The sequence below is a fragment of the Dermacentor silvarum genome, chromosome 9 (assembly GCF_013339745.2).
Source record: "Dermacentor silvarum isolate Dsil-2018 chromosome 9, BIME_Dsil_1.4, whole genome shotgun sequence".
Classification (NCBI taxonomy): domain Eukaryota; kingdom Metazoa; phylum Arthropoda; class Arachnida; order Ixodida; family Ixodidae; genus Dermacentor; species Dermacentor silvarum.
In genome coordinates, this window is record NC_051162.1 from 121,536,658 (window position 1) to 121,563,011 (window position 26,354).

The following is a 26,354-nucleotide window of genomic DNA, read 5'->3' on the forward strand; positions in this document are numbered from 1 at the left end:
GGGTAACGCCTGGGAAAAAAAACGAGGACGTCGGCATGTGCGCAACTACGGCTTCGAAACTGGCTTCCGTTCGCCCAACTGTTTGTGCCGAGCGTCGGTGGCTAGCCGTTCCTGCTACGCTGACCGAGTGAGTATTGTAATGCCTTTTACCACGTTAAAACTCGCTACGACACCTATTCCGTTGCGCTAGGACGCGATGCCAACGCATTCGGGCGCTCCGCGAACCGGCTCGGGTCGCTGACAAGGCGCGCAAGGTGGCGAAAACTGCGTCGCATCGGGTTTGTGCCTAAGCCTCGCACCATTCATTCGCGCTATTTCTGCGACCCACTCGGATCGCTTGCGGTTCATCGCAGCCTTCGGGACGTCCGCAGCGTCACCCGCAGTGAGCCAAGTTTTACCGGGCACTGGTTGCGACCTGTGTCAAGCGATGTCACGCGCTTTGAAACCGGCCGGCGCCCGAGCCGAGGTGTGCGCAGGGATGGCCGTAGCGTGCGGCGCGGAGGGCATTGACCGCTTCCCCTGCGCATGGATCGATTCTCGGGTGCGCTTCCTATAGCTGGCCCGTGTTTCTGGGGCTGCCATGCGCACATCGTCTTTTGTGTCTCTTTCGCTCGTGCCTACTTTCTCGTCACTGTCGCGCCGATCGTCAAGACGCAGGTGCTAGCTAGCAACGGTTGTTTGTCGAGCACACGCCGCCGTACCGGACAGCAGTGGTTCGGCCGGCTTTCACCCCCCTTTTTTTTTCTCTCTGGTCTCTCTTTTTCTTTCTCGGCGTAGGAGAGGCTCTGACCCATATTCGTGAGCTGTACCCGTTTCGCTGCTTTCGCTTGCTCCCACTTCGTGGTCTCGAGGTTGGCTGCGCCGTAGGAAACACGTTTTCGTTCGTGCCAAGTCATTGGTCGCTCGTTACGCGCCTGTCACGGCGACGTAGCATTCAAGTGCTGCGTAATAAGCCCGTCGCGTTAACGACAAGCGACGTGTAGTATACATGGCTTCGGAAGGCTGCCTGTTTAGTGCCAAAAGTGACCCTTCTTGTACGATATGATACACAGTAGTGACGCTGATAATCATCCGACAGAACTAGTATGCTTATTTGCCCGTTTCGGCGTTCTTGGTCGCTGTTTTTCATGCCGACGTCAACACTCTAGTTGCATCGAAGTCTGTGTGAAATTTTCGTATTGTGCGACTTTGATGGTGTTGTATTTGACCTGCCCAGCAAAAAAAGAAAAAAAGAAAAACATTGCGAGAGCTGGCATACAACATGGTTCAGTATGTTTTACCAGCACTTCAGTTTTGCTGAAAATCTGATTCTTGTTTCGATAACAAGCTTTACAAAATGCTACCCTCGCAGTTACCAGTTGAATTGTTTGTTGCAGTGCTCATTCATGCTGTTGTCGCTGTACTTGTGGCGAATTTCCTACCTCTTTTTATTAATATTAGTATAAGCGCTCAGTCTTAACCTGTCTGTCCCTTAGCGACAAAAGGAATCACGTGACACCACGTACGTCCACTTAGTGTTCCTTTATGTTCGTTCTTTAGTTCTTCCGTCAATGTAATACTAAGCGCAATAACATCATGAACGGTTGCATTGTTTGTATTTCTTTCTAGCAGATGCGTCAAGTTCATGATTCATGAGATGGGCTAGGAAGGCTATCAAGTTGTTAGTGGGGGCAAATTGTATGTGATCGCTGCTGCTTGGTGGCCGAAGTAGCCTTTGCCGAGAGCAGGCGTGAACAAATTTATGCCAAATCTGAGTAAGTGAACCTGCATCTGTGTTTCACTGTCAGCACAACAACAAACTCATTTGCTGTATCTTTCCATTTTTGGGCCCCTCCACACACCGACCTGTACAGCACACAGGTGATGCATGTCTCACCTCTGAACTGACTAGCATAAGCATTAACATGCTGACTAGACTTCCGGCAAACTAAAGGTGAATTCCACTTGCCAATATAGTGCATTTCATTTTGCTCCACAGGAAATTCGTTTTCCACAGTCATTTCGTATCCACTTAAGCCGTGGCAGATTCCTTTCTTTCCGAGCTGTCGAACCACAACTTGAACTGGGTGTCCACAAGCATGCCACATTCTGTTATACTCGTGGACAACTTTCTGTCGCAGTGAAGTGAAAGCTAGGGAGGCAAAACGCACACAAGAGCACTCCTGAAAAAAGTCCCACATTCTCATTCATGTTAGTTTAGCTGGGAAGGAGAAAAGCATCCTACTTACAAGAGCGAAATCTCTACGCCAAAATATGTGACTGCGGGACTTACTTTTTTTGTGTTTCTCTTCCACATTTGGGAAAATGCTACACAATTACATGTGTAAGCTACGCTGGTTCAGTGTTTGTTCCAAGAAACAAACCACTGTCGAACCCTGCCAGAGTACTTGGCACAATCACACATGTGCACAATTAAGCTCCGGCCTTGTAGCTTTCCCTTCATTGCCACAGAAAGTTGTCCGCGAGTATGGCTGCGCATGACAATTTACTCTGCGATCCAAAATGCAGCATTGTCTTCTTTTGGTATATTTGGATTTCCAAAATCTTGAGTGCTCTTTTGAGGATTCGTGTAGCGATTTCAAAACCAATGCAATTTGCCTCGGGCATCAAAAGCTGCATTGCCTTGGTGAGCTTGTGATGGTGTCACATGGCGTGCAACATTGACCAAGTCCATGTGGATGACATGAATGAAGCTTTGAAAACAAAATTATTGTGCCTTTGGTACCCTGTGTATTGGTGTCAAACATTAAAACATCAATCATTGAATGACCAGCTTGAGAAGGAAAAAACTGGAGCAACAAATGGCGTTGGGCAATATTGACATAAATTGGAGTAGCAAAAGGAATTGCTGTGTAGTGCACAGCCTGACACCAATTTTGCAAGGCAGAAAGAAAGGTCATGTCTGTGATCATTGTTCTGTTCTGAAGCACTGTCCACAACCTATTGTATCAAGTGTTCAGGCAGCGAACATCGGAGAGCCCACGAAATGTGCGACAATTCTGGGAAATGTGGCAGTTCTCATTAAAGAATGTCGAATTGGCTGTCTAAACTGCACCTGTGGTAAGACATTAACGGTGCAGCTAAATGATAGTGGCACAGATGTTTGCCACAGTAAGATTGCATTTGGCACAGCCATGACCTAAATGTGCCACCTGTTCTGCCGGTAACCTCTTGGGGCATGTACAGTTAGCAGTGCTCAGTTCCCTTTGATGAATCTGGCTGGAAGTTATAATCTCAGGAACACTAATTAACTTAATATTTCTCAGTGGGATACAGCACTGCATTGTTGCTACAAGACGGAATTTAATATTTTTTATGTAGTGGTTGCACATATCAAGAGCTCCAACATTATTTATTCCTGATTGGATTGACAGCACTAATAAATAAATTAAATTAGAGGCTATGAACTCGTTTAAGAGTACCTATGTCTAGCTGAAGGCATTCTGATGGTGGTTTAATGCAAAAACGGCTGTGTACTTAGAATTTAGTGCATTAGGTGGAGAAGTTTAATCCAGAGCCCTCTGCTGTGATGGCCCTTAGTACATCATGCACAGAAACATCGAGATAGCTGAAAGGAATTGTGCAAGATAGTATTCATAGCTAATCGTTGTATTTCAAGGAACTTAGTATGAGCACTACCAGCCAGAAGCAACAGTTGTGTAGTGTTCTGCGCTTAGAATTTTACTGTCACTTGTCACAGGCTCTTGGGCTTGGCCTGTTTGTAATTATGTTTTCGCAAAACGTCAATTTTTAATTTCATTGTTAGTTTGCTAACCAAATAGTTTGTGTGGAACCATGTTTTCATAGGTTGCACACCTCATTACAAGGACGAAAAGTGACCAAAATGCTGTCGTTGCTTAATCTCCAAGCGACTTGCTATGCCTAATCTAACTCTTCTGACTTTTTTAGAAAATGGAACTGCTCACTAAAAACCGCTGTGATGATAATGACAGTTCTGGAATTTCTAATTGTGCTCTAGATTTACTGTTATTCCAAGCATGGAAAACGAAAGTTAAATTATGTTTTTTTTTTTTTTTTTGCTTTGCCTGGAGTTTCTCTTTAAATTATCTTTTTCTGGCGTTATCATCATCATCATACGTACTGCTTATTTACAAGCTGTGAAGCCGGTGTGACGCCAGACGCAACGTGTTGCGTCCGCTTCAACTTCTGGTGACCTAAGCCTAAAAACTCGCTAAGCCTAACCTAAACCCTCTTCCCCCCCCCCCCCCCCTCCATAGCTTGGCTTCGTTTTTCAATTTCAGTTTGTTTTAGACTTACTGTCATTTTAAGCATGGGACACGAAAACTGGTTCGCTTTACTTGGAAAGCTGCTCCAAAACAAATTTTCCTTTTCTGGTGTCACACATGCGCCGCATATTTGCAAGCTGTGAATACCGGCGCGCCGCCAGACGCGTAAAAAGCCTGAACGTTGCATCAACCGGGTCATCGGGCTGGCCGACCCCGAAATGACATTGGCGTAAACGCCCACCTTTACCAGTTCTCCCCTTTTCGTGTCTGTCGCCCGACAAATAGGCTGTCAACACGTCATTGCGAAAGAAAGGAGAAGTTGCGTTAGCACACCGAGCCATCGGGTGCGAAGAACCTCTAAAGTGAATACATGTGTAGTCAGCTGCAGGGACTGCGCTTCATATTTTTGCAGCCAGATGAATTGAAAAAAGATTGCTTGCGCGTTCACTGCCGGAGTTTTCGTCTGCTTTGTGCAGTAATGCGTTTGCATTAATGCTTCATCTCTGGTTCGTCCGGCAAAAGCGTGAAACCTCTATCTGCGCAAGTCCGCATTTGCCGTTTGACATGAACGGCCAATTAACTGACTACAAGGCAACTGCATTAGATAAAGCGTCCGGGCGATGATTGGCCAGGAGTCTATCGTAGTCGCACGTCGCTTTTACTGTATAAAAGTTATATAAAAGGTGTCGGACCTCGAAACCATTCAAAAAATACTGAGAAGCTTCGGAGCGCCCCAAAGAATTACTATGATAGACTTCCTACGAGCCACTTTCAGTTGCGTTTCGCAGATGAGGTATGTGTCATGACGTCATTACGCAGGTGGTCACGTGAGAGCAGAACATAGCGACGTTTTGGCACTCGCTCATCAGGCTTGCTCGGCCGTCTGTTGTGCTGATGTACATTTGGCTACGCAACGAGTAACAGCCAAGGAACAGCGCAGCTGACCGAGCGAGCCGGAGCTAGTGCCAAAACGTCGCGGTGTGCCGTCCTCACGTCACCACCACCTTCTGCGACCTGACGTCACGAAACGTACAGTACCACCTGGGAAACGAACCCGAAATTGGTCTGTAGGAAAGCTGCTGTAGTAAATTATATCGGGGTCCTCTGAGGCTTGCCAATATTCTTTATGGGGTCTCGAGGTCCTGCACCTTCATTTATAACGGGGAAAAGGAAAGCACAGCCGGACATGTCATGTCATTGCTCCTGTGACATCCCTGCTATTCCATACTCGATGTGGTGGTGCGCTGCTAAGCACAAGGTCGCGGGATCAAATCCCAGACGCGGTTGCCGCATTTCGAAGGGGGGCACATTAAAGATCCCCTGGTGATCAAAGTTTATTTATTTATTTATTTATTTATTTATTTATTTATTTATTTATGTTACGTAACCTCAGGGCAGTAGCGCACCCAGGAACTCTGCCGGGGGGGGGGGGGGGGGGGGGGAACAAGCACTTTGCACAATATGCAATTTCCGTGATTTCGCCAGAGGAACCCAACAGCAAACAAAATGCCTAATAATTATAATAATTTAACGACACCAAGGATGATGACGATGTTGATTTGTTCAGCGTTTCACTCAAGGTAATTTAAGAGTGAATGAATAAATACAAAATAGTGATAGAGTGTTTTCGTAAATCAGAAAAATTCGACCTCGAGCCGCCTCCTGAATTGTAATGACAATGTGAACAGAGCACTGAAGGTACACATTGGACTGGTGGGCCTGGACGCGTGCGGGGGGGTGTGGGGGGGGGGGGGGGGTTCCAACACCAAGAACTCCCCCCCCCCCCCCCCCGTCGGTGCGCCACTGCCTCAGGGTTTGCACGTTACAGAGGGGAGGGGCCTATTACAGCCCAAAATTGAAAAAAAAAACAGCTGCAACTAAGATAAAGCAGAGTAATTTGAACATCTAAAACTAACACAACAAGAAGCTAAAACACAACAAATTAAATACAAATAATTAATCAATGTTAATTAAGCATGTTATTCAAAAACCCTTAAAGCGCGATGTATTCGTGATAGCTGTACCTGCTTCTGGCAGCTGATTCCATTCGGAGGTGGTTCGAGGTAAAAATGCATCTGAGTAGGTCACAGTTCTACAACGAGGAACATCAACTTTTTTGGAGGTGGTCAATTCTAGATGAAATGAAAAGAGGGGATTTAATGAACTGATCGCGAAGATGATTGTTGTGATAGTAAATTTTACGAAAAAGAGCGAGCCGGTCTTTTTTTACGCCGAATTGGAAGTTCTGGAAGGTCAAGTAGTGACTTCATCATGGTAACACTGGCTGTGCGGTCATAATTGGATAAGATGAAGCGAACGGAACGATTCTGCACTCGATTTCAAGTTCGTTTATCAGTGTAGTACCAATCATCCAATTTCCGCTATTCCGTACATCCTTTCGCTCTCTCCTCTCGGTAAGCCAGCAATACTCATCGATTTCTATACCTCGTGTCATTGCCTGCCTAAGATTTCAAGCTTCCATTTTGTACCTTTGCACACACTCGCCACATGTCTACGACATTCTGCTGCAGACCACGAGGTCGCGGGTTTGAGTCCCAGCTGCGGTACTTGCTGCCGCACGTCGGATCATCCGGCAGCCGCGCCCTCTCCACCCAAGGGTTCAAGGCAGTGTACGGCAGCTTCGCATACCCAATTGAATTGAGCCTGGGTACCTTTGGAAAGACGTGCGAGGGGCATCTCGTCACCCTCACTGGAGACGCATCCAATCACCATCACATTTTACCCACCGCGGTGGCTGTCAGCTAAGGCGTTGCGCTGCTGAGCACGAGATCGCGGGATCGAATCGCCGACCGCGGCGGCCGCATTTCGATGGAGGCGAAAGGCAAAAACGCCCGTGTGCTTGCGTTGTAGTGCACGTTAAAGAACCCCAGGTGATCAAAATTAATCCGAAAGCCCTCCACTACGGCGTGCCTCATAATCGGAACTGGTTTTGGCACGTAAAACCACAGAAAGAAGAAAGAACACCACACCACATATTGCGAAAATTTGGACCTCATGACACGCAGAACATAAAACATCTTCAGCCACGGCCTAATATTCTCTATTGTACCTCTGCATTTCATCTCATTGCGCTTTCGCGGTGTTCAGTGTGCATTGAGCAGCTGTTTTGACTGGCCAATTTGGCTGCCCTACACGAACCATCACGATGCAGGTAACTCTGTTATACTATTTTGGTGGCTTCCTCGCGTCTCTCATAGTGTGTTGCTTTTGGGCTTTAGAACCCCCCCCCCTCCATAGAGTCAACCTTTGTAGACCATTTTCCCTCGTTTCGTCCATAGTTCGATTCCTTTATCTCTCCAGTTCTAACCGAAAATACAGCCTGAGAATTCCCGTTTGTGTGGGGGGACCTATCTTTCAGAGGCGGCCTTAACTTTTAAACTTGGCTTGTTAGTTTAGGTCATTAGTGCAGGGACAAGTGTCCCATGTGGTGCCGGCAGCGTACAAATGAAAAAGAAAAAAAAGTGGACGTGGGGATCCAGAGTAGCATCCAGGGACCGGGTGAACATAACAGCAACAACATTTTTTTCTTACTTCGCGTAAAGGAATAGACGCATTCAAGTATAATTGAAAGTAAGCACTGCGACAGACAAAAAAAAAAAAAATGAATCGCGCCGTTCTGTCACTAGCTTTTCTGCTTGACGTACACGCGGCTGGATTTTCATACCGTCCTCGTCTACTAAATGCGGCCCGCGCGGTAGCGAGTCGAGCCGGGTTACCTTGTTCTCAGCGGCAGAGCGCCGCAACCTCCGAGTAGCATGTCCAAAAAACGTCTTATCTCCTTTTCGGGTGGAAGACTTCCTCATTTTTTCGCCACACCGCAGTGTAATGTCGAATCGTTCAACGCCGTACGTCATGCCGACGTCATATCGGTGACGAACAAATGCACCGATGAGCGACAGCGCTGCCAGCGAAGGCGCCTCTCCTAGCGCGATAAAAACTGGGCCTCGCACATCATGCGTGGGTTTCACGCCGGCATGTGTCGTCACGCTTCTCAGTATACCCGCGTTGAGGGCCATGCTCCGGGATTGCTAAATTTCTCAATTTTACGAAAGATAAAAAGGGACTGCTGCGACTTTGTGTGTGCGCCCGTGTGTTAGTGTGTGTGTGACAGGCGCTCGAAAAGACCCGTTATATACTTGTCGTCTGCTCGCCAACGCATGCGCACGAAAGTTAGTCCACGTTTCGTCACGGGCTCGTCTGTCGTCTAGACGGCTCGGGAAAAAAAGCAAGAAACGCCGAGAAATAGCTCACAGTAGCCTGGGCGTTGCGAAACTCTCACTCTTTTCTTTCCTTCCTTTGTCACGCGACGATTGCGGAGTGTATAGCTTGCACACTCTCTCGATTTCGTTTCTTTTGCCTTTCTTCGTACGTGCGTTATTGGTTGGCTGCCGTAGACGGCTTCGAGTTGGTTGCGGTGCTGTTGAATAAAGAAGGGCGGAAAAGGCAGCTAGGGCCTTACGGGTATATAGAAGAGGGTTCCTGGTACCCTTCCCTTTCTCGGCAGAAAGGGAACGCTATTAAGGGCGCGCTTCTCCCTGCAGAAAAAAAAAAATGAGCACTGCGCAAAGGCGCGACCGTAGTGCCACACCGCGGTGGCTGCCATCGCCTTCGCGGCTCGGGAAGAAATCGATTTTTTCCCACTCTTCTCGATTCATAGAGGTAGGGAAGGGAATGGGAGGAAGGGAAAGGTTTTTCCCCGGGACTTCCCGGGGAAAATATTGGGGAAAGATGGGGATGCTGTGAGGGGGTATTCGCGCTGCCGGGGAAACGCCGAAGGTGCTCGTTTAGAAAAAAAAAAGATAGAGAGAAAGGGGGGCAGGGAGGAGTACCGTAGGGGAGGGTATTACGGTACTGGGGCGAACGAAGGAACGTCGGGACGACTCTGGTTGCAGTGTAGGGAGCACAGAGGTTGCTGGGGGAAAAGTGGGGTGGGAAGGGAATCGCACTGCGGAGCGCGCAGGCCCAGGCAGTGCTGACAGAAATCGTTAGATCCGCAGTCGGCGGTACCACGCATAGGGGGAAAGGGAATAGCTAGTGGGAGAGGAGGAGGAGCCAGCGGAACGTTTCCCCGCCGCCAGCTGCGCTATAACGCAACTGCTGCATCGTCGTCGTGGTCGACTTGTATCGTGGTTTTTCCCGAAGGCCAGTCGCGTCGATTGCTCGTTTCTTCCCGACGCAGCTCGCTTGCGTTTCGGGGGGAACCGGGGCTCACTTTATTCGGTGTGTGGTGGGTGCATCGAGTTCCTGCGAGGCGGTCGTGCGGAAGGCGAGGCAGGTGCGGACTCGGATCTCGCTTTTGGCCAAGGACGCCGCCGGGGCAGGCGCTTGCCGCTCCGCGCTCGTCAATGAAGGCCGTGCCTGCACCAGGGCGACTGGAAGGCGGCGGCGAAGGGGTTTCGACGGTGGGCTACGCGGCTGCGACGAGCCCGCGGTCACGGTGTCCCACGAGCAGCAGGGAAGCAGCGTGCGGCGAGCGCTTCGAAGGTAGCAGCGCTACGGATCGCGGGTCAGTATGTCGGCGTGCCGCCCCCCCCCCCCCCCCTTCACACTCCCTATCCCCCTCACCAGACTGACCCTTCCTCATCCTGCTTCAAGGATCGCTTAAATGTGCGCAAACGAATTAGGGGGCTTGGTGACACGGGTAAGAAAACAAGTACACGACAGCCTCTCTCCCCCCCCCCCCCCCCTCAGAATGTGCTCGCGAAACGGCGTATCCTGTGATCCAAATACTAATCCAACGTCGTGCATGTCTAAATCTAAACCTTTCCCCGGTGATGCCGGTGTCCGCGATAGTCGCTTGCCGCGGTGCGCGTTTCTTATTCTTTATGTCCCTGCAACCCTTTCTTTCCACACTGCGTGATACCTTAGGCCGGCGTCCCCCCCCCCCCCCCTCACCTTCCTCCTCCTCAGTTTGGCGGTGCAGAGTCCGCTGCAGCGGCCGAAAAGGAAATCGCTTCCTTTCTCTCGGCCCGGTCCTCCTAACCCCGTAACCCCTTCGGCGACCTCTGCAACGCGCTGCGCGCGGTCGCGAGCGATTCCTGGCTGATTTTATTGTGCGTTTTTTTTTTTTTTTTTTTTTGAAAGGGGGGGGGGGGGGGTGGAGTCTCTCGGCCGGCAGTTGAGAATAAAAGCGCCTCCTTTCCTCCCTGCATTAGAGTGGGGGAGGGGGGGGGGGTTGAGAGGAGGTGCCTTTCACTGAGGGATCGTTGAGGCTTCTTCGACGATTTGACGACGACCTTCAGTTGCGCGATCGCGCGCTGTCACGCGCGGCCGTGCGCGTGCCGGGTGACACGCGAAGCGAGACGGCTTTCACCCACGCGATATGTGTGTCGAGGTCGAGGCAGCGAAGGAGCGCGACCCCGCGAGGTCGTGCGCCTGTGGCCGACTACATCCGTTGCGACACAATCGACGAGTGACATCACCGGTCTGGTCGCAGCACTGCCCTCTTGCCGATCGCAAAAGCTAGTGCCCGCTCTCGGTTCTTGTGTGTGAAGCTCGGCACCTGTCTGCCTATTTTTCTGAGCTGCTTTTATCTTCGGCAAGCTGTAAATGTGTCCGGCTCGTTACAGTCGGCGTTTATTAGCAGACCTGGTTGCTGGTCGGCATATCCTTGTGGACACATTACACGGTGCCCGTAAGTGTCGACAGCAGTATAATGTTTTCGTGCACTTGACCCACGACATGTGCGGTGTTCCCCGATTGTCTCATTGCCCTTTGCTGCCCTGCTACTTGCGATTGCCAGAGCCACTTTCATCAGAGTCTTACCCGAGATTTGGCTGTTTTGATTCTCACTTACATCGGTCACCTTTAAGTAAGTAATCTACACTGTCACTGAGTCAGAATTAGTGTTTTTCACTGAACAGGGTACTTCCTGGCTCTTGAAGTTGTTTAGTGATACTTTGAAAAGTGGGGGATGCTGAAATGTGCTTCTTTTATAACAGTGTGTGCGAAAACTTAGTGCCCGTGATATCCTTTGTTTCATTAACACTGTCAGTGCTAAACAGCCTGCTTTTGTTTTGGAAGTCAAACTTTTTGAAACAGATTTAATCCTTGCACAATAAAGTGTCAATCTGGCTTAACTACTTCACTATTTAGCGGTGCTAAATAAAGCTCTGTAGAAGAGCTTAACTACTTCGTACAATTTTTAACCAACTATGCAAGGTTCAGGCTGTGTGCACAGTTCGTGCAGTGACCTTGCTGACAAGTTGTGAATAGCTTTTGATGTGATGGAGAGTTTCAGCATGTGATGTAACATTTAGATATCCATGTCCTGTACTTTTCAACTCTTGTGTATATATACAGGGTGTCCCAGGTATTATGCAGCACGATTTAAAAAAAAGAGGAACGGTGTTACGCGAAGCAAACCTAATGCGTATTGTTTCCAGTACCGTGGAGTAGCCGCCAGTAATTTTTTCGTAACTGATATTTAATTATGTAACTGTAATTATCTAACTCGAGAAGTACTGTCCTAATTATGAAAGTGTCAATTGCAAAATTGTAGAGGAACATGAAAACTCCCGAAAAGCTTTCCGTTGCTCAATACGTGCAACAGAAAAGTGTTTTTCCGAACATGAAAGAATCCCGCGAATACACGCAGAATTGCCGCACGACTAGCCGCTCAAGACACTTTGCGTGTATTCGCGGGATTCTTTCATGCTCGGAAAAACTTATTTATGTTGCACGTATTGAGCAACGGAAAGCTGTATTGGGAGTTTTTCATGTTGCTCTACAATTTTCTCATTGACACTTTTATAACTAGGACAGTACTTCTCGAGTTAGATAATTAATTTTGATTACCTAATTAAATCTCAGTAACGAAAAAATTACTGGTGGCTACTCCACGGTACTGGAAACAATACGCACTAGGTTTGCTTCCCTATCGATAGCTGGGACACCCTGTCTTTTCTTGTGCACGAATGAGGGCTTGCTTGCATTTTGAAATCCTAGTTTTACCATTACCTTCCTTAACTTCATATTGTTTGCTCTTTGTTTTCACACACGATCATCACTGTTAGTATAAGGCACCAGCACATGAGTTTCTGAACTGTACATTTGAAGGTTTGCTCTGTAACATAAACCATTAGGCTGTACTTTTAAAGATTTTGTTTTCTAACTAACACCATTGAACCCTACATTTGAAGACTTGCTCCGTAACGAAAAATATTACGGGACGATAAAGAGATATATTAAAAGCTGTATTCATAAATTATGCTTCCAGAATGCACAAAAGCTCTTGCCATAAGTAAAGGATTCATATGCTGGAAAAAGCAAACAAGACGGGTGGCAATGCTTACTTGAATTTCCCCATACCAACTTCACGGTGATGTCACAGATTTTGACACCATTTGCTTTGGTTTAGCTATGTGCATTGCATTCTACATAAACCAAGGAACAAACGTAGCAAGTTTTGAGATGTCTTGCTGCACAAGAATTGCTTAAATAAGAGAAAATGCATTCAAATCCATGATGCAGCATCGATACATCGGCATTCAAGTTTCGAGGCTAGGTTAAAAAAGAATGCAAGTTCAGCCATAATTTTCACCTATAGTAATGTTTCTGTGTCAAAGTATAAAAAATTGTGTTTTCTAAAAATGATTCACCAGTGCAAACTTATTCAGTGTTTCTTATTTGTCTTTCTTTCCAACTACCCCCCCCCCTCCCTAGTTAAGGGTAACAAACTGTATTTTCCGTTCTGGTTAACCTCCCTGCATTTATTTTTTCTTTCATCTACCTCTCTTTAGTGTCCTTTTCACATGCCCACATTTCGTTTGGACACTGTGTCCATTGCGAGACATTTTGAGATTGCACCGCACCTTCGTCATGGTGTTGTTCTTCCTGGTGGTGTTGCAGTTGGAGGAGCTGGTGACCGGGTGGCCATGTTTAGCTTCCACAAGCCCAAGATCTACCGCTCTGCGCTCGGCTGCTGCATCTGCCGAGCCAAGTCGTCCTCATCGCGATTCACTGACTCCAAAAAGTATGAGGCCGAGTTTGCGCGCTGCTTCCGCATTGTGGCTGAGGATCGCCGCTCGGGCGAGATCTGCAATGCCTGTGTGCTTCTGGTCAAGCGCTGGAAGAAGCTCCCACCCGGTACCACCAGAGACTGGCATCATGTAAGTGGAACTTTTGTGCGTTGCGCATGCACGTGCAACAGTAATTGGGTGCGCAGGAACCACTTGAACATGCTATTTCATACCTAACACATTGTAGGAAGTAACATAGGCTGCAAAACCCTTTGGAATTTTGACTTAGCTGATGTTGCATAACCACAGAATTTATTTTGTCCATGCAGGACATCTGATATTCTAGTTCAGATTAAGGGGAGCAGTGGATTTGCGCAGGTCATGTAGTGTGCTGGCCATATTGCTGGTGGTTGTTTAGTGTAGCGGAATGAGCTCTAAGTGATGGAAATCATAGTGGAGAGTGGCAGATGACCACATGGAACGTTCAGTTCAGGAAATTTGCAGGTATGCATCGTTGGGAGAAGTCTGTCCTGCAGAGGCCGTAGAATAGGCTACTGCGGACGATAAGGACATACTTTGGCTGTCAATCTGCGGTCAGGGTTCACTTTGTGATGGTAACTTCGGTGTCCCATTTAGGTGGTTGACGCGAGGGCAGGTCCCGGGACGAAGTCGGTGAACAAGGGCAAGGTGAAACCGCCAAAGCGGCCGCTCAAAAAGCACCATCGACTGACCGCTGAGAAGCGGTGCAAGCTAGACCTGAGTGGCGGCGCCCTCTCGGACGACATCACCAGTGAGTCTTTTTTTTTTTTTTTTTACTTCTGTGCTGTTTAATGGATGCCATCCACTTCCATGCCCTTGGGTGGTGCTGGTTAACCCAAGGCTAGTTTATAAATGCATGTAATGTTGCTTTCTTATCTTACTCTCAAGCTGTTCCACTGGAATTATTTTAAAGCCACACTTTTGTGCGTGGTAGTAGCCAACATAAAAGCAGAGAAATGTCATGCAGCCAGTGAGGTGAGCTGCATCACTCTAACATAACCCTAAGCTAACCTACGCTACCTGTCCCACGCTGCCCCTAACCTCACTTAAGCTGCAGAACCTAACCAGTTAACTATAATATGTCTACAGAGAGACTAAAACTTTTGCCATACGCGATCGCATAATTGGTGGTTGATGCCAGTGCAGCACGCCATCTGTGCGAGTGTGGCATCATGTAAAAAATGCATCGTGCACGTGCAAGACGTGACTTGCGACATTTTATCTGATAGCTGCATGCTTCCTGGACACTGTTCCTTCACGTTTCCTCTCTGATGTTTCGCTTCTTCTTTCTTAACTCATAGCCAACTTCTGCTGCTTGCTTCTTCGTTGCGTTGACAGTTGGCGATGAGAGCCTGAGTGAATCGTCGATGCCGTCACCGCCAGAGAGCCGTGCAGCCAGTCCGACCCCAAGCAACTCGTCCGAGGACTCCGGCATTTTGGACGAGGACGAGGAAGAGTATGATGACGAAGACCGTCGCCGGAGCTGCCGCACGATGAAGTCACGACCATCGAAGAAGAAAAAGAAGAAGCGGAAGCAGCGAGGCAGCGGGAGCAGCCGCAGGGACGACTACGTGGTTGAATCGTCTGCCAACAGGCGGGGGAAACTGGCAACGCCTTTTAAAATCTCCTCCTTTCTCGACATGAGCTTCTGGAGGAAGTAAGTGGAGATGGGATTGCGTTTAATTTACTTTTATAGTTTGAATAGTCTTGACACAGCAAGGGCTCATATTTTTAGATGTTACAATTAATTTTCCACTTTCATTACGCATGCACCGCGGGTGCAATGCCAGCAGAGACGGCGGTGTGGCGTCCTTTGAGCCACGTCCGAACCAATCACTAAGGGCTGCGAGAATGGAAAATTGAGTAGATTGTTAGAGAATACAGCCCCAGGGACACACGGGCATAACGAAAGTGAGGCATGCCATGTGAGCGCCTGCCAGCAAACTCAGTGGTGCGCACCCATCAGAAAAACGAAGCGAGTGAGAAACTGGATGTAATTAATTGTTTGATCGCTAGATGAAACTCGATGAGTTCTCGTGCATCTCGCAAAAAGCGGTGCACCAGCTGTATTGTCTGTTGGCAAGTGCCCGCCTATAAACGAACTAGTCACATGCCTACGGGAGAGCCGTGCGGGTGAGCATCTCGCGGCAACAATTTGAGTGATAAGAAATGAGATAGAAGTCAGTTTTACCAACTCCCTTAACTTGAAATGACCTGCGCAAGAATGCTGATTATAAAGTGTGCAAATGCAGGCAGTGTGCAAATGCAGGCATGAGCACGCGACAGCAAATTAGGCAAAGCGGAAATACTCCTGAACTACTTGCAGTGGCAGCCACCATGAAGCAAAATTAGACATCAGTTCTAGTGGAAGTCAAGGGGTGGCAGCGCAAAAGTAATTTTTTTTTAGAAGTCAAGGAAGGTTGCAGCATCTCCAGAGCAACACAAGGCGATGCTTCGTTCTGAATTTTCTTTTTCTTTTTTTTTTTCACACGTTTGATTGTCGCTTTACATGTAGGGTGTTGACCCTCGAAGGGTTAAGAAAACTTTAGGGAATTCTTAAAGGTAGGGCAGTAGAGATATATAGAGGTTATTTTTTTCAGAGAGGCAATATTTGGTCCTATGGAGGTCAGAAATTGCATGGATTAATTCTTTGATAGCGAAACTCTACTAATAAACAGTAAATTATTAGTACTCTAGGAAAGTTGAAACTGGTCAGTGCACAAGGCCTGTATTTTCTGCAAATTGCAGGCTCAAGAAATAAGTGTTATTGAGTAGCGTTGTCTGTGCTCGGGGTAAACAAAGCCTTGGAATGGTTTCCATGATAACTCAACCATGCGGTAGAGCTGTTTTAGCAACCCAATGTTCGGCTTGTTAGTACATTTAGTTGGACATTTCACGAATGATGTGATGGACACAATTTCTGAGCAGAAAGTTAATATTGAAGTCTGTGTTAGGCGGAGGAAAATTTCTAGTGAGATTTGAACATGATTCACTAGTACAGTAGAATCTCATTGATACGATCATCACGGGAACCAGAAAATAAAACGTATCACCCGAAAATCGTATCATCCAATGATTATCCAACTAAGTCGTATTATCGGGGAAAGAAAAAAAAAGTGTACCATCCCGAAAAACGTATTATGCAGAATCGTATCAACGAGGTTCCACCGTATATGATGACAAAGCATTGTCAAGATGCCACGTCTCTGAATGGCAGTTACTGCAAAAAAACTGTGGTATTTAATGTGTGCATGTAAATGGGTAGGTGGCAATTACCACCAAGCCTGTTCTTTCTGCTGCATCTGCTCTCGACACTTTCAATACTGCTCGTAATAACAAAGCCTTGAAACTTTGCTGATGATGCACTGTTGGTGCCCCCTAGTGGCAGCTAATGCAGTCAACGCCCGATTTTTCGGACTCCCTAGAGGCCACGAGAAAACATCCGAAAAAATAGGGCCTACCAAAAAAATGAATACATGCATTTTACTGCCCCCAAGGGCCCAAATTGCCACAGGAATATTCAAAATGGCTCTGAAGGCCTGCCAGTACACTTGTCAGGCATTTCGGTGCTCATATTGTGACAGGAGGCGGCGGATGCACGTTTTTATAATTAAGGAATACGTATCGTGTCCCGTGACAGTCTTGGTATGCTTCACTGGCTTCACCGCGATGCTTTGTCTATGCTTGACCGCCAAAATGGCCGGTAGTGGCTTCGATTAATGCCATTTCGAACCTGCAGTTGTGGCAAGAAGTCTAGAATATTTGACAGTGAAGGGTTTCAGCGTCCGAAATTTCAGATGTCCTTATACATTGATTGTATGGCGTATGTGGCGGTGCCACGAAGGTGTCCGAATTATCGGACATGTCCAAGAAATTGGGCATCCGAACAATCAGTTGTTGACTGTAGTTGTACATTATTATAAGGAAGTGGTACCTGCAGCAAAAAAAAAAAAAAAACTAACTTTTGGGAACCGGCATTATGCAACACTTGACTGTTGCCCTTCTTTTTGCGCTTCGTAGCCTTCGGCGAAGATGGCAGAGTCAGAATTGGCACCATTGCTGACCGTGGCAAGTGCTTTCAATTATAAACATGGCACCGAACTGCGGGAAGCTTGGTAGCAAACGTCGAAGCAACTAGGATTAGCGTTGCTGGGTGGCTGTGGCTAAAGCCCTTCTACACACTTTTCCGGCAGCTATGGCAGCCAGCAGATGGGCATGCGAGAGCTCTGGTTCGAGGCTGCGAGATTATCAAAATGGCACCGGTAGTGTCTTCGATTAATGCCATTTCGAACCTGCAGTTGTGGCAAGAAGTCCAGAATATTTGACAGTGAAGGGTTTCAGCGTCCGAAATTTCAGACGTCCTTATACATTGATTGTATGAGGTATGAGGTATGTGGCAGTGCTGCAAATGTGTCTGAATTATCGGACATGTCCAAGATATTGAGCATCCGACCAATCGGTTGTTGACTGTAGTTGTACATTATTGTAAGGAAATGGTACCTGCAGCAAAAAAACAAAAAAAGCTTTTTGTTAAATTGAAAATTTTGTTCTATTGAAGTTTTAGTGTTTCAGCGGTACATGTAATTGCTTCGCAGCTTCCTACAAACAGATCCTCGTGTGTTCAAGTTTGATGGTTTAATGGCACTTTGTGTCCAGCGCTCGTGTAACTCGGAAGCTGTGGAATGTATTCCATGGTCATTGTCAGCTTCTCATCACGATTTCTCACCACAGGGAGAAGGTCTGCTGTGGCATCATCTTCAAGGGGCCGCACGGCGAGGTGTTGATCTATCCCAAGCTCCTGCGGCCTTGCCGATGCAGACGGTTGCGCCTGAATGCCGCAAAGGTGCCTGCTGAAGTCACCGATGTCGCCGAGCGCAGCACCCGTCTTACGGCAGAGGACACTGACACGTCGACAATGCCAATGGACACGTCACCATCCTCTGCCATAGAGTCGTCACCTGCGCCGGTTACCACGGTACTGATGCCCGAGGCGTTGCCAACAGACGACATGGGCACATCTGCCGCACTCCTCTTTCCCACGCCCGAGATATCGGACTGCAACCCAAGCAGTCCAGACGCTTCTGAAAACCTCTCACGCGGTTCCACCTCGCCAGACGGGGCCAGCGATTAACGTTGGCTTATGCCTTAGGGTGTCCCACAAATTATTTTTTTTCTTTCTTCCATTTGTTTTCTGTTTTTTATTTATGTCCTCCCACTCTCCTTGTTAGATTCTTGTTCATTTTGTAATCTCAACTGTATATTCCCACCTCCACCCCTCCCCAACATACCCAGTCCCTCCGGACTTGTTAATCATGCCCTGCACCTTGACCTAATTTATTGCCCTTAACTTATTCCCTTGTTATGACAAATGCAGGTTGTTTTTCTTCCGTTGTCATGCTTAGTTGGCAAAAGCTTCTTTGGGTGGGGAAACTGACACAAGCATCATTATGTTTTCGTCCTGTTGCTTCTGTACCAGTCTTTAAGCTCTGCATGCGTTAAGCTTCATTTTGTTCTTCTTTTGCATGTTTGAAACATCTGTCTTGGATGTACCTTTCTTTTCTTTAACACAGCTTTAAGTGTCATGCCTGCAATGAGGCTTAGTCACCGAGCTTCTCTTGCTGGCAGTGCTGCTGTGTTTTCTAAACTTTACAGTTTGTGTCGGTCACGTTCAGTCTTTAACATTGCAGATGTATTGCTACGTCACGTGATTTTTTCTTTTTTTTTTTGACCTCGTCCTGTTGTTAAATTTGACATTTTATCCGACTTTGACAATGAACTTCAGTGAATTTCGTCATCCCACACATCTCCCCACTCACAGGGAGATCTGTGAAGCTTTTTGCCATAGCAGCATGTCAAGTCACACGACTCTTGTTTTAGTTTACACACTAAATGATTTGCAATTGTGCCCAAGCATTTTTTCAGAAGAACTGTTTGCGTTTGGTGTGCATCAACACCAGAAATTTGCCATTGTGCATTCTGGTGGGAGAAACTGCTGCGCATTTCGTTGCTTTGACTCGGACCAATTTTAAAAGCCATGTTGTTTTCTTTTCTTCTTGCTTTTAAGGCCAGCGAGTGCAGTTTTCATACAGTACATTCCAAGCCTCGCACAGCATTGAGCCTTGACGCTTCATTACTGGAATTTCCTTCTGCCTTTTCAGTTCTCCGTGAAAGTAATAATGCCTGTAAAGTGAATTGCGACTACAGGCACCATTTCCAATGAATTTTGTGTTGTACCTGGTTGTATATCTTCATTATGCTTGCAGGCCGTTGTATACCTCGAATATCAAGAAAGCTTATGAACGGCTCCTTTTTTTTTTTTCTGCTGCATTTTTGGCAGCGATACGGTCTAATCATGTCATTTCTGGAACAAAAAAAAAAGGAAAGGTACCCGCAATCGTGCAAGTTATGTTGTCATTCACACCTCGTTCCGACAACGAGTACATCAAAGTGGTGAGAGAGCGCATCACTTCTTCGCCAAGTGCATTCTCTGTGGGGGGTGTTTGAGTTCTGCAGTGGTGTCGTGTTGTGACGCCATCGCGGATTTTGTCCCCGGGGTTCGCTTCTACTGCGGGGGTACTTACTCTCTTCCCACAACCTATGAAGCAGTATTTTGCCATCTAGTAGTTGGTTCCTCGCCAGCTCCTTGGCTGTCACCAGCCTTGCTCACCACAAATATGCACAGTTCCGACAGGAGGCGATGAAGTGTTTGCACCGGATCCCATGGAAACGCCTTGTTGTCCCAAGACTTGCCCTGAACAACGGCGTGGTCATCCCTCGCGGGGAAAAAAAAAAGGTTGTACGCAGGTTTTCCAACTATGTATCGAAAGGAGTCGGGAGACGAAGTGGTGGGGGTGGCGGGCGCATTGGCTGAAGTGTTGCTGTCAAAGTCCGTCGCTCTCCCCGCACCCTTTCCTGGTGCGGAAGTTGGTATTGCTCCGCTGCAATGGAATATGCAAGCTTTCTACATGCTCATCAAACCACCACCACGCTCTGCGGACTTGTCCGGGTGACACAGCAAGGCACCTCAATCAGCGCTCCACCAGCAAGCTGCATTTTTATTCAGCCGAGCTGACTCGCGTGAGAGGTTCCAAAGCTGTATCGAACTGAGCTCGAACTCATCGTCCTGTCTTCCTCCTGCAGTTCACTATAATGCATCAGGGCATCGTAGAAGCTGCTAAACTCATGTCCCGCGATGCCTTGGAATGCCGTTTCAAACGCATTTCCGCCAGGCTCAGGGTAGTGGGAAGCAACTGTGCTCAACCGTGAGCACCTTCTAGCACCGAAGCTGCGGACGAGGTTCTTTTTCATTTCGTTTTCTTTCGGCCACGAGGATAACGTTATGCAGAACCGGTCACCACATCTCGTTGTCGAGGCGAGTCGGAGGACTCAGGGAGTCTTTACAAAGGCGACACCACCACATAACACATTTTTTCCATTTTTGTACTCTAGTCAGAAGGAAAGTCAAACCACTGTCACCAGGTGGCGGAGGTATGGACAAAAAACTTTGTCTCATTTGAGACGCGCCCTGTCTGAGTTGATGAGGAGTAACCTAAGCACCGATTTTGCTCACAGCAAGCGTGGTCATGATGGATTGTGGTGAAGGATCATGGATGAGCTGAACTCTGATTATCAAGTTTGCGGATGCTGATTTTTGGACGTATTGAGGACTGGCATGGGTAAGGCTATTTATGCTTTCGCAGGTTGTGTGGTTGACTTTTGAAGGTGTGCCATGAGTGATGAGTATCTCGGAGACTGCATGCAGTTTGGTACTCCTTCCTTCCTTCAGTGTAGTTTCTCTCCGATGATATAGTTTGCTGCCAAGAAGCCTGCAAGTTTGACATTTGCTGCTTCAAAGCTTATATCTTTGATGGGCAGCATTTTGTTGATGGTGTAGATTAGGCTGTCTTGCCTGGCTTTTTGTTCAACTCTGCTCGTTAAATTTCCGTTCAGATGTGAACAGGTGGTGTTCAGCACGTGCAGCGTTGTCATGATGCCTTGTAAACAAAGCAGCAAGTCATCAAAAGTTTAATTGTAAAACTCGTTGCCTCACTTTTGCTATATTTGGCTACAACTTGATCTTACAAACAGCGCTGCAGACCTTCTTGTTAAACTTTCTGGAGGACTGTGCAGTGAAATCGACCACTCGCACCCGAGAAAACTGCTGCCAGGCTTTGCGAGTCATTGCCGTACCTGCATAAAACGCCGAGTCTGTTGTTTTTGTTGACGCCACCAAGTACAACATCTTGTGTCCGCATAAGCTGCAGAATCTCATCAAAATTTGGAACAGCTGACAAATATGGTTCATTGGAAGGTTCTCCCAGAAAGGCCCTCGGTTGTTGGGTGATTGTGCCCACAACTCGAGGGGTGTATGTTGTAGTTCGGCTCTTATAGCTAGCGGATGCCATGTGCTGTTTCTCTTCATGACCGTTGTTGTGCGCTGTTTTCTCCGGAGAGTGTTTCGCGTTTCCCTGCGGTTGTTAAATCTATGCCCAGCCCCATGTGAGTCGTTGGTATTGTGGTGGTAAACGAGCGAGCTTTTCAGAGAGGTCTCTGTGCCTGTCGGCCAACCCTGCAGCAAATGCATGTTGCCATGTAATTATATTCACATTTAGCGTCTCAAGGGCTGTGACTCTAGTTGCTTCATAATGACTTGGCACAACAGAGTTGCATCGCGTGACACATATTTGTGTCACGCTCATGATTTACTTGTCACACTTGTGACACACTCTTGACGTGCATTTGTTTTAGTGCACGCATTTTGCTGTTTAAACTGGAAATTTGAAAAGTCGCAGATGTTGCAAAATAGCATTGTTATTTAATGTTTCGGTGCAATTGAGAACTAGATTGCTTTCAGTTTGGATTTTAAAAAGCAGGCAGCACAGTACAGCACTTGGTGTAGGCATGACCTCTCCATTTGCAGTTGCTGAAAAAAATTTTCATTAGTCCTACTCTTATTACAGAGTACATGGGCGAAGAAAAAGAAAGAAAGCGAAAAGAATGTTCAAACATTGCTGCTCTGTGACTTAGTATAGCAGCACGGAGCAGATCATATTGGCACACTTGTTTGCAGGGCTTGACGGCCACCGAGCATCTCTTTGCAGGAATGAAAGAAAGCTGCAGTGTTGCGAGAAAGTCGAGTGGACGAAAATGTTGTTGTGAGCTTGTCGGGAAGTCACTGCCACTTTTTTCTAAGACGAAAAAAAAAAAAAAAAATCCCAAAGCCCACGTTTTACCGCGCTTGTTCTTGCCGACCGGCTAAAAAAAGTCGTGGTTGCGTGTGTTTGGGAGGTGGGGTGTTCTTTCTAAGGCTTTTTTTTTTTCTTCATAGCAGTGTGTGCTCTGTAACCGTGTGTGATCGTCTCCAGTTGTTAATTAGTCCTTTCGCTGCATTCCAACATGCAGCTTCGCTGTTGTGCGATTTAATCCTCTGCGTGCATGTTTGTTCACTCAGTGATCGAAGTACATCCCCGCAAGAACTGTCGCTAAGCTTTGAACACCAACCACTCCTTGTGGTGTATGCAATGACACAGGGCCAAAACTGAATGCAGAACCTAAAGCAAGATAGGCTCGCTTAATTACTGCCTGAAATTGAATGCAGGGAGTCAAATACGCAGTAGGAAATAGCCCAAATCATACTTTTAACCATTTCTATGAATGATAGATGCATGCGCGTCTTTGTTTGTTTCATTTCTTCTGGTTTTCATGATTAATTTCATACCTGAACGGTTCCACGAGCTTCAAAAAATAGGGACTGCAACCTATTCAAATGACTCATAGCATTTGGGTGTCATATGGCTGCAAGTTGCATTGATTGCTAAAACTTGTTTGGTGTGTTAATGGCTTGTGTGAAGAATGAATGTGGCAGCCTTACATAATGCAGGCGTTTTGCTACATATTATGTCTGCTGACTGCCGGTGTAGCGATAGCACGAAGCGTAGGTTCCTTGCACAGGTTGGCCTTGTGTCATCCTGCATTGTAATGCAGTGGCCGTTTGGTAATGTGTAAGCTGCGCTGCAAGATAAATGTCTGTGTTGTCCTAGACATTCAGTACTTTTTAACCCCTGCAGTATTAGCTGCCCACAGTCCCAGCTCTGCATACAGGCTTTTTCTACGTCAATGGCTTGCAGCCGTATAGTCTCACAGCATCGCCCATATGGCATGAAAAAAAAAAATGCTTGCTAGCAGGGCAGTTGATGTCTCTTAATTTTTTTTTTTTAATTCTGTGCGCAAACAAACTGGGACAAAGAAAAGGAGTAACACAAGTGTTGTCCTTGTGTTACTCCTTTTCTTCGTCCCTGTTTTTTTGCGCACAAAAATGATCCAACTAGGCCAACTCGCAGTTTTGCCTCTGAATAAATGTCAGACATCAAGCCTGTGCTTGAAGAAACTAGAATTGCACAGCAGGTGTGAGAAGGATTGGCATTTTGTAGGGCTGCAAATCATAAGCTAACAATTGCAACAAAGTTGCTCCCTCAAAAAGATGTTGGAAAATATAAGCTAAGCTAGATTGGTAGACTTGGAACTGAATAAGTCTCTTCGTTGATGCTCGGTAGGCAAGAATAGATGACGGGTGGCACTAGCACCTTGTGATTCCTGCACTAGGTCCCTGTGATGTCGTGGATATTGAGGTGTCTCTCAATATCCATCTTATCAATATCAATCTTATCTCGATTTATCAGTTAACAGAAACAAAGATGACATTGGATTCAGAACCAAGCAAAGGCTCCACATGTTGACCTTCGTCAATTTTTCCTGTGCGCAATCGGGCCTCAAAATCTGCCCCTCCCCTCTCCCCCCTCTTTTGCTTTTTTAAATTTCAGAAAGGTAGTAACCGATGCAAATGAAGAGCTGTGAAAGATTTCCAATCTAGGCCAATTTGGTGCTTCTCTTTCGCATTCCTTTAATGAGACGATCTTGCAGCAAAGTTTCACCTTACTTCAAACCAGTGCGTTGAACATTCAGTCTGTGTGTCTCTCCCTTTTCGCTTACCCTTTCGCTCGGTGTATGCGTCCTGCATGCAAGACCCCCCCATTCCTTTTTCAAAACTTTCTTTCGCATTTTTGCGGTTTGTTCCTATTGTAGATAGCAGACATGACAGTTCTACTTGCTGTGTCATGACCGCAGAACCTCATGTGGTACTTAAGGGCATTGAGATAAAGATATATATAGCAGCTTGTTGTCAGGTGCAAATTTTTCTTTGTGTCCATTTTTCTTTCAAAGTGCAATTCACCTTTTAGTATGTTCTCGTGGGTGAGAATGTTTGTTCACTTAATGTTTGTGTGTACATTTTTCAGATTAGCAGTTTTTTTTTTTTTTCACTTGTTTGCCGGCCTAGTGTTGAGCTGCATACTTAGGCCACTTGCATTGTGAATACACATTGGAGATGTTTTTTTTTTTTTTCACTTATTTATGCTGGCAGCATTTTACAGGCTGACCAACTTTTTGCATGGCATTTTTATCTCGTTTTTGTCATCACTCCATATCGTTGAGATGATTATGAATGGGAAGAATGAAAATGCAATAACATTGTGACAATGTTTTCGTTGGTGCACCGTAGACCAAGAACTGCATGTCATCTGCTTATATGTTGCATCTGTTTTCTATTTTATCTCCCTTTTTTTTTAATTTTCATCTGTAATTGACATCTCATTGTTGAGGCCTGCATGTTCCTGCTTTTCAGTTTATGCCGCTTGGCCTCGGGCAATTGCTCTCTACACAGCACTAAGGCCTGCGTGCATAAAAAAATGCATTATAATGAAACCATGCAAAATGAAATGTGATTTGCCCCATGTTGCAGCTCAAATCGCGCAGGCCCGGCTGTTTGAACGAGCCTCTCACCATCACCTCTTCATTCCTCCTTGCATTCTGTAATGCTTTTTGGTAATTCTGACCCCCCAGTGCTTGTAATTTGCCTACCTGACACCAGGTGGCTTGAGCGAACGCTAACCCGGTGATTCTCGTGGTGCATGCTCGTGACAAAATGTCACGAGGTGCATGCGTCACGTTCGTGACTTTTGTCGTCTCTCGTCCTACCTCCTCAAGTGTAATTGTTTCTCATGTCCCAACAGTGCGTCATTATCTGTGTTATCATCCGTGTATATTCAGACAGTTTTTTGCACCCCAGCTCGGGAATGCCTGTGATTGTGCGTTTGAAGCGAAACCATTGCACCTTCTTCACGTGTTTCCATTGTGTTTGGTGTTTTCTAAACGTGAATGCGTGCAGTTGGGCGCAGGCAACATTTGTGCGTTTCACATAGCAGTACCATCTGGTGTCAAAAATCGGAAAATTCAAACCTTGGAGACGCTTCTGCCAGCCAGTGTACAGGCTATGGAGTGTAAAAAGTACATTGCCTGTTAATGAATTTCATTATTAGACATTAGCCATTATGCATAGTAACGTCTGAAACATGTTGCCAGATATTTTTTGCAGTGCTGGTCTCATTTAAGAGTTTCAGCTTGTTTAGGAAAGAATAAGCCATTATTGACAATGTTGGCTCTTTCAGAGGGGGATTCACATTATCTGCCTAGCACGTAGTTATGGCATCAGTCTTGGCCATCAAATTAGACCAAGAAAAGCTGCTGCGTGTTAACCTCATGGCGGCCAAACACCACGACGCCCCCTAGCGATGTGCCACACCGCACTGCATTTTCTCGAGTTTGACGTGCCCGGTCATAGCAAGTGTGTGTGCTTTCTATATCGATGTTTCCCTGCTGTCCAAATTGAAATTGGATGCGATACCATTGGTTTCTCGGTGTGAGTGTGGATGTAGTGAGTGTTCACAACTTTTTTTTTTTTTTTCCCCTTCATCGTAGTCATACCTCAAGTGGTCGTAGAAATAAACATACATCTCATGTCGAGAGGTTTGTGTGTCTCGTGTCTTTCATTTATCTTTACTTCGGACGTGGCAGGCCTCGGGAAGCAGTGACGTAACCACACCCGTATTCAGCACGGAGTGCTGTAGATGCACTTGGTATTTCTGTCTCCCATTGCTCTTAATTTGCTTACCTGACACTAGATGGCATGAACGATCGATAACCCAGGGATTCTTGTGGTGTATGCTTGTGACAGGCCATGATGTATCAAGTC

At 46.7% G+C, this 26,354-nt stretch overlaps 1 protein-coding gene across 2 annotated transcripts; it reads left to right on the forward strand.

Annotated features, from left to right (window-relative positions):
* The first annotated feature begins 31 nt into the window (after positions 1 to 31).
* LOC119464210 (SIN3-HDAC complex-associated factor) lies at positions 32 to 26,127 on the forward strand. 2 transcript variants are annotated; one of them, XM_037725084.2, is made up of 5 exons: positions 32 to 127; positions 13,119 to 13,378; positions 13,865 to 14,018; positions 14,606 to 14,924; positions 17,999 to 26,127. In XM_037725084.2, the coding sequence occupies exons 2-5, from the start codon at positions 13,145 to 13,147 to the stop codon at positions 18,396 to 18,398; spliced, it is 1,107 nt and encodes a 368-aa protein (XP_037581012.1). In that variant the 5' UTR covers positions 32 to 127; positions 13,119 to 13,144; the 3' UTR covers positions 18,399 to 26,127. The 2 variants fall into 2 exon arrangements, with proteins under 2 accessions (XP_037581012.1, XP_037581013.1); XM_037725085.2 differs by lacking the exon at positions 32 to 127 and adding an exon at positions 9,556 to 9,774.
* Positions 26,128 to 26,354: the final 227 nt, after the last annotated feature.